We start from the raw sequence: 14,668 nt of genomic DNA, 5'->3' as shown, positions 1-14,668 counted from the left end.
GAATGTTTGGTCTATATGCATGTCCGTGCACCTGCATCCGAGATGGTGAGAAAGGGGCGTCAGATGCTCCGGAAGGACAGAAAGATAGTTGTGAACTGCCGTGTGGGTGCTAGGGACCGACCCTAGGTCATCTGCAAGAGCAGCAAGCTCTCTTAACCACCAAGCCGTCTTGCCAGCCCGAATAAATAAAACTATTTTTTTTTTTTTTTTTGGTTTTTCGAGACCCGGTTTCTCTGTATATCCCTGGCTGGCCTGGAGCTCACTTTGTAGACCAGGCTGACCTCGAACTCAGAGATCTGCCTGCCTCTGCCTCCTGAGTGCTGGGATTAAAGGCGTGCGCCACCACTGCTCTGCTTATAAAACCAAATCTTAAAGAAACCTTGGAAAGTAATCGGTCATCCTTGTCCCACCAGCTCACCTCCTGCACGCACCCCCCACCCCCAAGCAGATTTTAAGAGGGATTTGTTGACTGACCTGACCTGCTGTGTGCCAAGTGTTTAAGCATTTCAGTTTCTCCTTTCCTTTTTTTTTTTTTTTTTAATATTTTTTTTTCTGGGATGGTTTCTCTGTGTAGCCCTGGCTGTCCTGGAACTTCTGTTGAGCAGGCTGGCCTCCAACTCAGATCCACCTGCCTCTGCCTCCTGGGATTAAAAACCCTGTGCACTCTCGAACACAGACACACACACATCCCAGCTCAGGCCCCACCGCAGCACATTTTAGTTCTTTAAGCATTCAGCAACAAAGGGCTTCATTAAACTTGCCTGTAGACCTAGAATTGAGCTATTCGACAAAGTAGCGCTTAATCTAATGTCTTAACAACAGCTGGATTCTCCAGTGGAAAGCCAGTTGGAGTCCAGATCGAGGGATCTGGGGTCTTAGAATTTGGTTGATGAGGAGCCTATAGAGCTAAGAAACCAGGAGCTTTCAGTGCTGAGTCTTTGAGGAGATAAAACAATCAGGAAGAGGCCGGGCTCTGGGTGCTTTAGGATGCCGGCCCCACCTGGGCAGTGCAGGTGTGATGCCCTAGGCCCTGAAAGGGGAAAGGGGCTCCCTCAAGGCCATAGGTTGCTAAGAGATAAGAGTGGGAATTGAGAACTCTGGGCCTGTTGGACTGGCTTCACTATAAAACTCCACCTTGTGCAGCCCTGAGGGAGAAGGAACCTTGAACTGGCTACCCATCTCTGCACTTCTACTTCAGCATGTGTCAGTCAGCCCTGGAGTGAGTGGGCTCTCCAGCCTGATGCTGACCAGGACCGGGAAGACTGGCAGGAAACAGGCTCTTGTGGCAGCTTGTGGGCAACTGCTCCCTCTCCTGGGTGATGTAAGCCATTCCCTGGGGTGGGAACCACTGGGTTATTTCTGGAAGTTGGGATGAGACATATCTCCTGGCAACATAGATGCAGCTGAGTTGCTAGTGGGGTGATGCAGAAAGGCGGATGTTGTCATTGCAAGAAAGAAGCAGGACTGGCTAGTGGTCTCAGCAGCAACACTCAGAATCGTCTTTTTTTTTTTTTTTAAGGCAGGGTACCTCCGTGTAGCCCTGGCCATCATGGAATTCACACAAGGAGATCAGGCGGGCCTCCAACTCACAGAGATTTGCCTGCCCCTGCCTGCTGGGATCAAAGGCATGCACAGCCATTGCTGGGCCTTCAAAGCACTTCTAATCACATGGCTCCTAAGAGTTCAGCTTCAGATCCCCTCCAGAGGACAGGCCATGATCTAATCAAACTTGTTGTCCCAGATTCCGGTTGTGTGGGACGTCACAGGTGATTTTTGGCCTTAAGAACAGCAGCTCCTCCAGTCTCTAATCGCCCACCGGAATCCATTTAGAGGTCTGGAACATTTCCTGCAAAAAGATGCCCTGAACTTAGTGTGGTGGCACGTGTCTTTGCCCTCAGTACTGGGAAGTCTTAGTTGGATTGCTGCTAGTTTGAGTCTAGCCTTGTTACAAGGAACAAGACCCCATTTCTTCCTCCTCTCCCTCCTCCTCCTCGCTGCTGCTCTTCCATTTTGGTCATTTAGGACAGGGTTTCTCTATGTAGCCTTGGGACTCTATAGACCAACCTAGCTTTGAACTCAGAGATCTGCCTGCCTCTACCTCCTAAGTATTAGAACTAAAGGTGTGCACTAAGACCTTATTTCTTTTTTATTGTTGATGTGGTTTAAGAATATTTATTTTATGTACACCATAGCAGTCTTCAGACTCACCAGAAGAGGAAATAAGATCTCATTACAGATGGTAGTGAGCTACCATGTGGATGCTGGGAATTGAACTCAGGACCTCTGGAAGAGCAGAAGGTGCTCTTAACCACTGAGCCATCTCTCTAGCCCCTAAGACCCTATTTCAAAAGAGAACAGAGGGCTAGGGATGTAGCTCAGTTTGTAGAGTGCTTGCTTAGCACACACAATTCTCATCACCAGAAAACTGTCTTGGCAACACTAGTCTGTAACCCAAGCACAGTACAGGCAGGAAGATGTCTTCAGCTTCATAGTGAATTTGAGGGCACCCCGGGCTACATGCGACCCTGTCTCGAAAGAAACAAAAACAAGACATTTGTCCCTGAGATCTTTGCTTCCAACCAGAAAGTCCTCCATACACCTTTCACGACTTTTACAAATGAATTCATTCCAATTAAAATCCCATTTGTAATAGCCCTCCTCCAAAGTATCTCCATGGCTCTCGAGGCCAACGTCTCTTCCTTGTGTTTCTTAGCCATTCCTCATTCATGGCAGCCCAGAGGTTTTCCCTCACACCTTTCATAAGTTTCCCTTGAGAGTTCTCTATAATTCCCCAAACAATTGTTTTACATTGCTTATATCAAAGTCTTTAATCTCTTCATGGACCCCCATCAACTCCTCCAAACATCTTTAGAACCTGCTTAGACACTTGGAAACATCTTACAGATCTTTGAATTTGCTCTCCAGTGCCGCACAGATCTCAATGCCAAGAACGGTCCCCTGGGCAGGTTCCACGAGTTCTGGCGGTTAAATAATGTGTTCTATCCTGCTACATAGCCTAGTGAGATTCTTTGATCCTATACCTAGGGGCTTGACTTCACTTTTCAACTGGGAGCAGCCGTCAGAGGGCGGCAGCCACCATGCGACTGTGTTACTCCAGAAACTCCCTCTACAGTCGAGCGTGAAGCGTCTGCAGGCTTTGCGAAGAGGGCGGAAGTACCCGTGCGTTGCCTTCTGGATAACGTAGTCTTTAGAAGCGCTAGCAGTACCTTCTGTCTCCATTCCGTGTCCACTGAGAATTGCAATAGGGAAATGACTGAGCAGACAGTACTGTAGGCTTCAGAAAAGCCCCAACAATTAGGACGAACACAGGCTGCGAGTAAAGTAGAGCACAGACTCCGTTTCTGAGGCACGAGAGCTGACAGCATTTTGACCTCTGTCTCTGCGCCCCCCCCCCAGCCCCCAGTTTCCTACTTTGGTGCGACTTTTCCCGGGTATTAATTGATTAACAGGAGACTCGACATACTCAAGAAAGCTGAAACTCCTTCGTGTAGTCGGCTCCCTTCATTCAGATTATCTAGAATCCTGTAATCTAGGAAGAGGATAGACGCAAAAAATTGGGGGTTCAGGACAGAAATTCTCTCTTTTTTTAAATCCTGCAGCTCATCTTCTTGGTCCTAACCATATTGCTAGGGAAAAAGGTAGACTATCGGAAAACAAATGTTCTGAGGCATAGTCGGGACTGTTTACTGTACTAAATCCGTTGAGAATGTAAGGAGACGTTATTCTCTTCTCTATATGTGGTTGCTTGGGACTACTTTTTCTAGCACTCACTTATCGGTTTAGGTCTTAGACCTAGGGATCAGAGAAGACATTGTAACACATTATAGTCTCCCTTGGGAACAATTGTCCTTAACCTTTCACCTACACTCTCAGCCACAGTACTCCCTTTGGACTACAGCTCCCACGAAGCCCCAGAGCCTAGCTTCACGAAGAGTCAGAGTCTACTGTGGATTATTCCCAGCATGCTTCTGGTTGCTGGTAGCTCTCATCAGCCTCGTCAATGGTGAGGCAATATTGAACTTCATTTCCCAGAAGACACCAGGCTCATTGAAGCGACGCGCATAACTCTTGGTGTCGACTACATTTCCCGGAAGGAACTGCGACGCTGCTAGCTGGCCTGAGAGAGCGCGATGCCTATTCTACTTCCTATCAGTTCCTTCCAGTTACAGTATCTACTTAAGGTTTGAGGAGCATCTGAGACTTCATTTCCTATAGTGCTTTATCAACCATTCTACACCTGCAATGCGGTGAGGGCGTGGTGATGACTCCATTTCCCAGTGTGCTTCACAGCCAGAGTACTAAGTATTCACGGGTGCGGACTCGATTTCCCAGAATGCACGCGGTGCAGGAAGTCACCGATGGCCCACAGATTGGGTGGGTGGCTGGACTCCATTTCCCGGCGTGCATCATTCTTGGATGCTGCTCAGTATTGGAGTGGCTAAGATTTCGTTTCTGAGATACTCTAAGGGACTTGCTTTTTCCTCTGTGTAGTGAGTGTGTGGCTCTGACTGTGTTTTTCAAAGTGCTTCCAAGTTAGCTTTTGGCAGAGTCGGGTGACATTAGCCAGGACTCTATTTCCCGGTGTGCAGCGCGAGCCGTCACACCCCGCCCCCAGCAGTCAGCTACTCTGAGGGTTTGAGAACTCCATTTCCCAGAGTGCTGTGCGGGTCGAGGGTGGTGACAACGAAGCCGACGGCAGAGGGACTTCATCTCCCGGCGTGCCCCGCGGCGGGCGCTGGGCCGGAGCCGGAGCCCGAACGGCGCGGCCTGGAAGAGGCCGGAGCCCAGGGGAGGCGGCGGCAGAGGCAGCGGCGGGGGCAGCCCAGGCAGCCCGAGCCCCGCGGCCTGGGCCTGCGCTCGGCGCCATGAGCGGCGGCGGGCCTTCGGGAGGCGGCCCTGGGGGCTCGGGCCGGGCGCGGACCAGCTCGTTCGCGGAGCCAGGAGGCGGAGGCGGAGGTGGTGGCGGCGGCCCCGGGGGCTCGGCCTCTGGCCCAGGAGGCACTGGCGGCGGGAAAGCGTCAGTCGGGGCTATGGGTGGGGGCGTGGGAGCCTCGAGCTCCGGGGGTGGCCCCAGCGGCAGCGGCGGAGGAGGCAGCGGTGGCCCCGGCGCGGGCACTAGCTTCCCGCCGCCGGGAGTGAAGCTGGGCCGTGAGTACTTAGGGGCGCCCTGTGGGGTGGTGATCTGGGTTTCCCAAGCGCATCAAACGGCAACCAGATTCTTTCATGTACCCAGAGAGAAGCTCGAGGTCACCGTGCTGCTTTAAGCCAGGATCGGAGCTTTCTGTCTCCGAGATAAAGGAGTTTGAGGGTTTACCATCACTTGGAGTTTAGATTCAGAATTACCAACACCCAAGAAACAGAGGTCACAGGTCCTATTCTTCCAGTTATCAAGGTCTCGAGTACTTGACGACGTTGCCATCCACAGGAGACTAGGATCAGAGGTCATAGTTACTTGCCAATTTGATCTAGGATTGTTGTCCCCTAAGAGACAAGAATATGATTTCTGTCACTATCCTGTATGAAAAGGGGGCTATTCGTTTCCTTCCCATCAAAATTGGTGATTTGGATAGGATATCCTTTAGAAACACCGATTCAGAATTATTAATGTTTCCACAGAAAAGGGCCAGGTTTAAACCATACGGCCTGACATTATCACCTAACCCACTGAAAACGTTTAGACTTGTAGTCAGTCCTCGATGATGGCAGTAAATAATCACTATTGTTTATAGATAAGAATAGCTTGGGAATAAACACAGGCTTCTAAGAAAGCTCATTGTCAGTTTTCTTTTAAAACAAGGTGAGGGAGCAGGGTTCTTTAGCAAAAATGGAGTGGGGGGGCACAGGTCACACCTCTTATAAAATATGGTTTTGAAGTGGCTGGTACTGGCTCTGAAAAAATAAATAGCCATGTGGTAGTATTTTTCAAAATATCCCTCACTGTCCCCCTTGCAAATTGCCTTTGTTGGTAAGTTTCCTAAAGGGAGTGGGTCCCTAAGAGTGGCAACTAGGCTTGCTGCTACTCAGAGACAGGGAATTGGAAACCAAAGCTTTCCTTCAAAGGCATCAGGCTGGGATATGCCTTCAGCAGTTGTGGAGTTGAGCAGCTCCATTCTCAGGCTAGGTACTACTCTGGAGCACACAGAGGCCAGACCAGTGCCCATAACAATGTAGAGTAGTTGGTAAGAGTAACAGACCCCCAACCCTCCAGTCCTTATCCCCAAGTGAGGGCCAGGGCAATGGCTCTTCAGACCAGCTTGTTTCTGTTACTTAGGACCTCTGCCAGGAAGGATTTAGAAGTCAGTGCTCTGGCTGTGAGGATTGACAGTGTTTTTTTTTGAGGAAGGAACACCCCCGTAGTTTCTGCTCCTTTGTGTGGAAGGTGGTACCTTGTACCTGCCCTGCAAAAGGGAAGAAAGGCTGGGTAGCCTGGTGTGGCTGGATTCTACACCTGAGGTGTTGGTGGCCCCCACCAAGTGATTTCACTGCTACTTGCTAGAAGTAGAAATTTGTAGGTGCTTTATCCACCAGTGGAAAGTAAGCTTGAATGTTGGTGTACTGCTATATGGAAGACAGAATTCAAGGTTTCCTGGAGGAAGCGCTAGGACATAACTTCTCCCCATTCTTAGGCATTGAACCCAAGGTATTGGCCTTATGTGTGCCAGACAGTTATTCTACCACAGAATAATCACTGTCCTGTCCCTACAGTGAACTGAGCAGCTTTCCCTCCCTGGGCTGTGGTGGCTAGAGAGGAAAGATCAGTGGATTGTATTCCCTTTGTTCCTTAGGTGACAGCGGGAAGGTGACCACAGTGGTAGCCACTGTAGGCCAAGGCCCAGAGCGTTCCCAAGAAGTGGCTTACACTGACATCAAAGTGATTGGTAATGGCTCATTCGGAGTAGTATACCAGGCACGGCTGGCAGAGACGAGGGAACTGGTGGCCATCAAGAAGGTTCTTCAGGACAAAAGGTTCAAGGTAGCTTGGGTAGACTGGAGGTTTGGGCGCTGGGAGTGACTGCTGAGTGTACCTAGCAATAGAGTTGGAGCCCGGAATTTCATGTTCTCAATATTACTTATTAATGTGTGCCTACGTTATGTCTGTCTGTAAGTGTGGCCATGGTCTGTCTGTGGAGGTCAGGAGCAGCTGTTGGAAGTTGGTTCACCTTCCACTGTGGAATTCAGAGACTGAACTCAGGACTTGAAGCTCGCATGGCAAGCACATTTATATACCATAGCAGCTCACCAGCTTGAGCCTGGGATTTCATTGGAACTTAAGCATGGGCCCAAGGAGAGGGGGGAGGAAGAGAATGATTGGGAGGGGGGAATATACATTCCAGAAAAGCTGAGAGCTAATGTTTACTGGGCATTTCCTCAGTGTAAGTGCTTGACAGGCAAGTTTCTAATTTAATTTACCTGGAGAGTCTCTGAGGGCAGGTACTGCTGCCATTTCTGTTCTAAGTCAGCAGAAATGAAGCTGCATAGTGAGGCCCCTTTAGGAGTAAGCTGTGGCCTGTTTGACTCACAAGTCCTCCTCAACCCTGTGGTCACATCTCTTCCAGAAGAAAAAGGTTGGTAAGGTTGATGCTGGCAGCTCTGAAGGTGGTACAGAATGGAGTCCATCCCTTAAGGTGCTCACTAAGCCACATGTCTTGGTGCAGGGATATCTCTGGAGGGAAGCATGCTTGCTGTAAGCTAGCTGGGGCCTAGGGAGCCTTAGAGAGAAGAGGAGAAAGAGAGGGAAGTGGAGGGATATGTGGTGATTGGAGAACTGTGCCAGAGCAGATGGAGCAACTGGGCCAGGACCTGGGCTGTGGGTGCTCTTGCACAGGAAGAATTCTGGGGTGTCAGATCCTTGGTGGAGCTGAGATGCAGAACTGAGAGGGATCTGGGGAGAGTCCTGAGGCCCTAGAGGATTGACATTGGAGAGAGTTTCTGGTATGGAGTAGAAGATGAGATTGGAAGTCTAGAGTCTCAGATCTAAGCTAGAGCTGTGAGTCCCCTGTACTTCCAGGGAAGGTGACAGGGGTCAGGGTGAACCAGGCAGTCACTGCCTGTCTACTTCTGCCTTTGCCAGTGTTGGATGGTAATGCGTATGTGGTAGTATGTGCGATTGAAGTAGACTTTCCCCCTGCTATGTGAGTGCTATACCAACTGGGCTAGCTAGATTCCTAGCACCCTCTACTTTTGAGACAGAGCTGTACTAAGTTGCCCAGGCTGTCCTTGAACTCGAAATGCTTCTGCCTTAACGCTCTGAGTGGCTGAGATTACAGAGCAGCACCACCAGGCCTAGCTTCAGCAGATTTTACCAGAGATGCTGAGGATTGGCTTCATGAAGGAAGTCATTGGCCTTTACACGTCTCCGGTAGTCAGTAAAGCAGGTTGAAGTGTAAACACATTGGTGGCCCCGAACCCATAGACCTGCGGCTTCCATATGGGGGTAGGGGGCAGGGCTGGAGAAATATCCCCCATCTTCTGCCTCCCACAGGCCTTAGAGCCTTGAGTTTGGGACATGAAACTGCTCTACTAGCAGAAGTAGGTGTAGGGTGGAGGTGAGGATCCTGGGGGGAGGCGGAGGCAGGGGATTGGATGTCTTGAAACTCTCCCTTTTTTCCTTAAGAACCGAGAACTGCAGATTATGCGTAAGCTGGACCACTGCAATATTGTGAGGCTGCGGTACTTTTTCTACTCCAGTGGGGAGAAGGTGAGACATTGGGAATCTGAGGTGTGTAGCCCTCCACGTTGTGATGCTATCCACTTTCCTGCCTGCCTTTCCCAGAAGGTCCTCTGTGTTCCTTACTGTTCCTTCCCCCCTTAAATGCCTGACATCTCTCCTTGGCTCTCCAGAAGGACGAGCTGTATTTGAATCTGGTGCTGGAGTATGTGCCCGAGACGGTGTACCGAGTGGCCCGCCACTTCACCAAGGCCAAGCTGATCACCCCTATCATCTACATCAAGGTAGGCAGGCAGGCTGCTGGAGCACAACTGTCTGGGTTCCTTCACTTCCGAGGTGGTCTTTGGGGCTTATGTTCCCTGTCCTCAGTTCTGTAGCTTGCAATGGGTTTGGCTAAGCCCAGGGGAGGATCAAGGCCAAGGGGGTGGAGAAGGAACTGCTCCTTCTCCACCCTACTGGAGTAGGACCAGTGTCATTGGGGTGGGTGGGAAAGCATAGAGTGCAGTAAAGATGTGCCAGAGAGCCAGCAGACCCCTCACCCCATATCTCCTCTCGGCTGGCTCTCTGTGGCTTCACCACCTGGGTGAGCTGACACTGATGTGGGCTGTGCTTGTGGTTGCTGCTGCTTACATGCTGGGAAGGGAGTTCTCCAGTCGTGAGAGCCATGCTGTGGCTGTTACTCTGCTCAGCCAAGTGCAGAGCAGTTCCAGACTGAGACCAGGCCTTGCCTTTGAAGAGCTGTTTGGCTGGACATGGTGGTGCACATCTTTTGTCCCAACACTCAGGATGCAGAGGCAGGAGGATCTCTTGAGTTCAAGGACATCTTGGTCTACATAGTAAGCTCCAGAACTACATAGAGAGACCCTGTCTTTAAAACAAAAGCGCGGTGTTTGGTGAGGTTACAGGCACCATCAAAGAAAATGACACAGCCAAGGAGCTGCTGCTGTGTAGAGCCAGCAAGTGCGGGAAACTGAAAGCCCTCCTGACTGGCCTGGGGGTGAGAAAGAGGAAGGGGTGCTGAGGAGGAGTAGTGTCCTGACGGCACAGGAGGGGTCTGGAAGCAGCTAGAGTCTGTGCTTCAGGCACTGCCTTAGGTCTAGGAGACAGGAGCTTAACGCCAAGGTCCTGGCTGCACGCGCTGGTGCATGTTTGTAACTCCCAGCACTGGGGAGGCTAATGCAGGAGGATTTCAAGTTCAGGGCCAGCTTGGAATCCAGTCTGTCCAGTTTTTGAAAGGAAAAAAAAAAAAAAAAACCTAGAAAGGTTCCAAGGGTAAAGGTGTTTGCTGCTAAGCTTGAGGACCAATTTCTGGGACACAAAGGATGAGCCTGCACAAGACCTGATTGCTACTTGTGGTCTATGGCACGTGTAACCCCTTCCCCACTAGAGGCAGTCATGTACACACAACCAAAATGTTAAACAAAAACAAATCAAAACTGAAAACGTTACTTAGGTTCTGGTCAGTGGGAGTGGGAAGGCAGCAAATGAAGCTGGAGAAGACCTGTGCATGGGAGCTGCTGTCAGCGAGAGTGGGTGGGGACTGAGGCCCTCTAGAGCTGGCGGTTTTGGTGAGAGGGGAAGCAGAGTGCAGGGTCCACAGCCTGTGTTATGGCGAGACCTTCTGGTGTCAGTCATAGGGGTAACTGCAGCAGCATTTCCTCATGTGGGGGCCAGGCCCAGTGTCAGGCATCCTCAAGCTTCAGAAATTGGGGCCTGGCTTCCTAAGTCTTCCATGTGACTGCAGCAGGCATTAAAATTCAGAAACCAAGGGTTTACAACAGTTGAGCTGAGGCCATGGGGCAGCCAGCAGGGACAGTGGCATAATATGGGTCAACAGTGTTGAGTGGGAAGCAGTGGGCTTGAGTTGAGCTCTGCCCTGCCTTCCCGTCCTAGGTGTACATGTACCAGCTCTTCCGGAGCTTGGCCTACATCCACTCCCAAGGTGTGTGTCACCGTGACATCAAGCCCCAGAATTTGCTTGTGGACCCTGACACTGCTGTCCTCAAGCTCTGCGATTTTGGCAGGTAGGTCTGTCCTGTAGCCTGTGGGGTGCCTGAAGGCATGAAAGAACCTCCAGCTTGCTTCCATGCTTAACCCTGCCTGGCTCTTCCCACAGTGCAAAGCAGCTGGTTCGGGGGGAGCCCAATGTGTCCTACATCTGCTCTCGGTACTACCGTGCTCCAGAACTCATCTTTGGAGCCACAGATTACACCTCGTCCATCGGTCAGTCAGGGGAGGGAGTGATGGGCATAGTGATTAGGCTCTACCAGTTGTCCTTCACTGGTGTTCCAGGCTGAGGAGGCTGGAGCTGCTGCACCTTGTTAGAGCCGCTAACCAAGAGAAAGCTGCTAGCAGCTTCCCAGGGGCTCAACAGGGGCCACGGCAGGGCTGGGATTTCAAGTCTGACTTGGCTACAGAGTTCACCTCCACTTAGAAACTCCCAGTCAGCCTCCGGTCTCAGTAGGAGGGAAGGGGCTGACAGTAATCAGAACTGTTCCCATAAGGGTATGGCCTGCTCCCAGGGCCTGCCTTGTTCTGTTTCTGAGCGTAGCATTCCCTTCTTCCAGGCTTAAGGGGAAGGCTGAAATGAGAGCATGTACAGGAAAGTAGGGTGAAGGAGTGTGTCAGCCTGAGGGGCTGGTGAGGCCCTCAGATGGGAACGTGTACCAGTGCAGGTCACAGTACACAGTAGGGAGGGCTGAGCAGGCCACAGGCCAGGTGGTGAGCAGCTAGCTCAGGATAGAAAGCTTTCTTGTGGCTCAGAGCACACAGGTGCCAGTGGGCAGGGTCAGGCCATGTGCTAGTCTAGAGAAGTAAAGAAGGCGTCAAAGGGTTCATTGGGATCCCTTGTCACCGAGGGCGTGGGGGCCATAAGCACACCTAGACTGAAGAGCACAGCCTGAGCCAGTGCTGCTGCGGTGTGTGTGGGGATCACCATGAGGAGCAGTGTGCTTACCTCTACCCTTCCCCTTCAGATGTGTGGTCGGCTGGCTGTGTACTTGCTGAGCTACTTCTCGGCCAGCCCATCTTCCCTGGGGACAGTGGGGTGGACCAGCTTGTGGAGATCATCAAGGTGAGTTCGAGGGCAGGGCCAGAGCCAGGGAAAGCAGGGGTGGGCCCGAGGAAAGGGGCTTTGTCTCAAACCCTCACTTTACAGGTACTAGGAACGCCAACCAGGGAACAAATCCGAGAGATGAACCCTAACTATACGGAGTTCAAGTTCCCCCAGATCAAAGCTCACCCTTGGACAAAGGTAGGGGCAGAAATGTGAACTTGCACAGCATGGCTGAAGGGTGGGTCCCCTTGGAGACCAACTACTCTGGGGACCTGGCTTAAAATCATGGTTTGCAGAGTGGACAGATGGCTCAGTGGTTAAGAGCACATGTTACTCTTACACAGGATCTGGGTTCAATTTCCAGCACTCACATGGTGGCTCACAACCACCTGTAAGCCTAGTTCCAGGGGGTCCTTACTGGCATGCATGTGGTTAACACAGATGTGCACAGGCAAAACATTCACATACATCAAGTAAACAGATTGAAAATCAATTACCAAGGGGGTAGTCTCTGAAGTTATCCAGGGAGGCAGTCAACATTTTGTGATTGTGAAGTTTATAGAATTTTAAAAGTTGAGAACTCATAGGTAAATACAAGATTCCCATTTGTATGGTGACAAGTATGCACCAGGAGTCACAAGTCATGGACCCTGAGCCAGTGCCCATCTCACTGTGTCTGTCTCCTTACCAGGGAGGTGGGTGTTTGGGAAGCAGGCTGCCACAGAGTGTCACTGCGCCTCTCACCTCTGAATCAACCCACAGGTGTTCAAATCTTCAAAGACACCACCTGAGGCCATTGCACTCTGCTCTAGCCTACTGGAGTACACGCCATCCTCAAGGCTCTCCCCACTCGAGGCTTGTGCCCACAGCTTCTTCGATGAACTGCGGAGACTCGGAGCCCAGCTCCCCAACGACCGCCCGCTTCCCCCCCTGTTCAACTTCAGTCCTGGTGGTGAGCATAGCCTGGGGCCAGCGGAGATGTGGGGGATGTGGAGAGGCTTGGTGTTGAGCAGGAATGGGGAGCTGAGAGAGTACAAGGTGGCCCTGGCTCAGCCAGGTGTCTCCACATTGTGCCCTTTCCACTGTTACACTTAGGAGTCCTGTGGCTAAAGTCTCTTCTACCTGGCCTTGCCAGTAACTGGGTCCTTGTTTGGTGCCCCATCCTAACCCTAACTGGCTTTCCATAAGCTTTGCCTCTTCTTGACTGAATATGTCAATTCCTGTCTCTAGAACTGTCCATCCAACCATCTCTCAATGCCATTCTCATCCCTCCTCACTTGAGGTCCCCAGCAGGCCCTGCTTCTCCCCTCACCACTTCCTACAACCCATCCTCACAAGGTAAGCTGGGGAATGTGTGTGTTGAGGGTCAAGGAAGGGTTGGCCTTGGCTTCCAATATTTCCTGTGGGTTTCGAGTTGTTGACATCTGATGGCACAGAGGGCATATTTTAAAGTATGTCAGCAACCGGCTTTGCCGGGCGGTATTGCCCACATTTGTGCTTAAATGCCAACTGAAGACCAAACATGTCTTTGGTCTGAATAAACAAAATGTTGCCCACATTTGAAGATTGGGCCATTCTGGGTAAAACCCCAGATCTCCTGTTTCTTAGGGGGAAGAAGATGAGGCTTGGCAGCCATGGGTCTGCCTTTCTCCTGATAGCAGCTGGAGCAGTGTCCAGCTGCCTCCTCTTCCGTGGAGCCTGGCTCCTCGGTGTAAACCACTTTGGTGTCAAGCTGGCCCTTTGGCATCTGAGTTTGTAACCCTGAACCCAGAGTGACAGCTGTCAACTTTTTGCATAGCGTTTTGAAGCAAGTTATTCTCTTGTGGTGTGGGGTGTGATGGAAAGGCCAACTGTCTCCTCTCCTTCCTTCAGCTTTAACTGAAGCTCAGACTGGCCAAGATTGGCAGCCATCTGATGCCACAACTGCTACCCTCGCTAGCTCTTCCTGAGGGCCCCACCGACTACCCCTCCACGTCCATCTGGGAAGGCCCAAGTGGCGCTGGGAAGGGGGCCACAGCCCATCAAGCTCCTGCCCTGGCTGGGCCCCTAGACTAGAGGGCAGAGGTAAATGAACTACCCCCAGCATCTAGGCCTCCCTCAGCAGCCTAACCTCTGTGGTGGGCTTTTTAAAGAGGATTTTAACTGTTTGTAGGGGAGGGGAGAAAAGGAAGGACGGGGTTTGGGGGTGTGAGGACCTTCTACCCCCTTGGTCCCCTCCCCTCCCCCAGGCTACCACTCCTTCCCTCCCCCCCTCTCCCAGGTCCCTTGTAAATAGAACCAGCCCAGCCCATCTCTCGTCTTCCCTTCCCTGGCCCCCTGGGTGTAAATAGATTGTTATAATTTTTTCTTAAAGAAAACGTCAATTCACACCATTCAACTTGCCCCCCCCAGCTGTACCCCTTCTTGTCCTCTGCTCCCAAGGCTTCCTCCCTCTCCCCATCCTGGAAGGAGGGGAGTAGAGAGAGTCCCTGGTGTCTTAGTTTCCACAGTAAGGTTTGCCTGTGTACAGACCTCTGTTCAATAAATTATTGGCATGAAACCCTTCTCCCTGTCTGGCTGCCTGTGTCTACAGAGTGAGGGGTTCAGGGTTTGGAATCAGTTCCACTTGAAGCAGGGGGATACTGAGAGGCCAGAAACCCTTGTGCCACTTAATGCTTGACTACCACAGGTGTGGACTCTGCCCACTTCCTGGCACAAACTCTGTGTTAGCATCCTGGGTACTGAGTGAGTGAGCCTGGCTGATGAGCCTCTTGGGTCCAGTGTCTAACTGCCTGTAGACTTAGTGGGATGGCTATGTATGCAGATGGGCAGACTCCCAAGGTGTAAGCTGCCCTGTCTGAAGCATGGCGCCCACTTGCTTCACTTCTCTTACCTTCTTAGTGGGAAGGAAGGTGGAGGTTCAGGGTTTAGCTCTTTTCTCTCTT

At 51.4% G+C, this 14,668-nt stretch overlaps 1 protein-coding gene and 1 long non-coding RNA gene across 4 annotated transcripts; one reads left to right on the top strand and one right to left on the bottom strand.

The window, feature by feature from the left end:
- The first annotated feature begins 4,695 nt into the window (after window positions 1-4,695).
- On the top strand, window positions 4,696-14,289 carry Gsk3a (glycogen synthase kinase 3 alpha). 3 transcript variants are annotated; one of them, NM_001031667.1, is made up of 11 exons: window positions 4,696-5,169; window positions 6,807-6,994; window positions 8,636-8,719; window positions 8,863-8,973; window positions 10,583-10,713; window positions 10,806-10,912; window positions 11,665-11,762; window positions 11,847-11,942; window positions 12,507-12,696; window positions 12,975-13,082; window positions 13,617-14,288. In NM_001031667.1, the coding sequence occupies exons 1-11, from the start codon at window positions 4,887-4,889 to the stop codon at window positions 13,691-13,693; spliced, it is 1,473 nt and encodes a 490-aa protein (NP_001026837.1). In that variant the 5' UTR covers window positions 4,696-4,886; the 3' UTR covers window positions 13,694-14,288. The 3 variants fall into 3 exon arrangements, with proteins under 3 accessions (NP_001026837.1, XP_006540321.1, XP_006540322.1); XM_006540258.1 differs by having other exon boundaries at window positions 4,701-5,169; window positions 13,027-13,082; window positions 13,617-14,289; XM_006540259.4 differs by having other exon boundaries at window positions 4,740-4,977; window positions 13,617-14,289.
- 9130221H12Rik (RIKEN cDNA 9130221H12 gene) lies at window positions 12,283-13,824 on the bottom strand. The gene has a single exon (NR_046001.1). It is a non-coding gene; the product is annotated as an RIKEN cDNA 9130221H12 gene (long non-coding RNA).
- Window positions 14,290-14,668: the final 379 nt, after the last annotated feature.

This window comes from Mus musculus, chromosome 7 (genome assembly GCF_000001635.26).
Source record: "Mus musculus strain C57BL/6J chromosome 7, GRCm38.p6 C57BL/6J".
Lineage (NCBI taxonomy): Eukaryota > Metazoa > Chordata > Mammalia > Rodentia > Muridae > Mus > Mus musculus.
The sequence above is the reverse complement of the archived record's forward strand: the minus strand, read 5'-3'. Positions and strand labels throughout refer to the sequence as shown.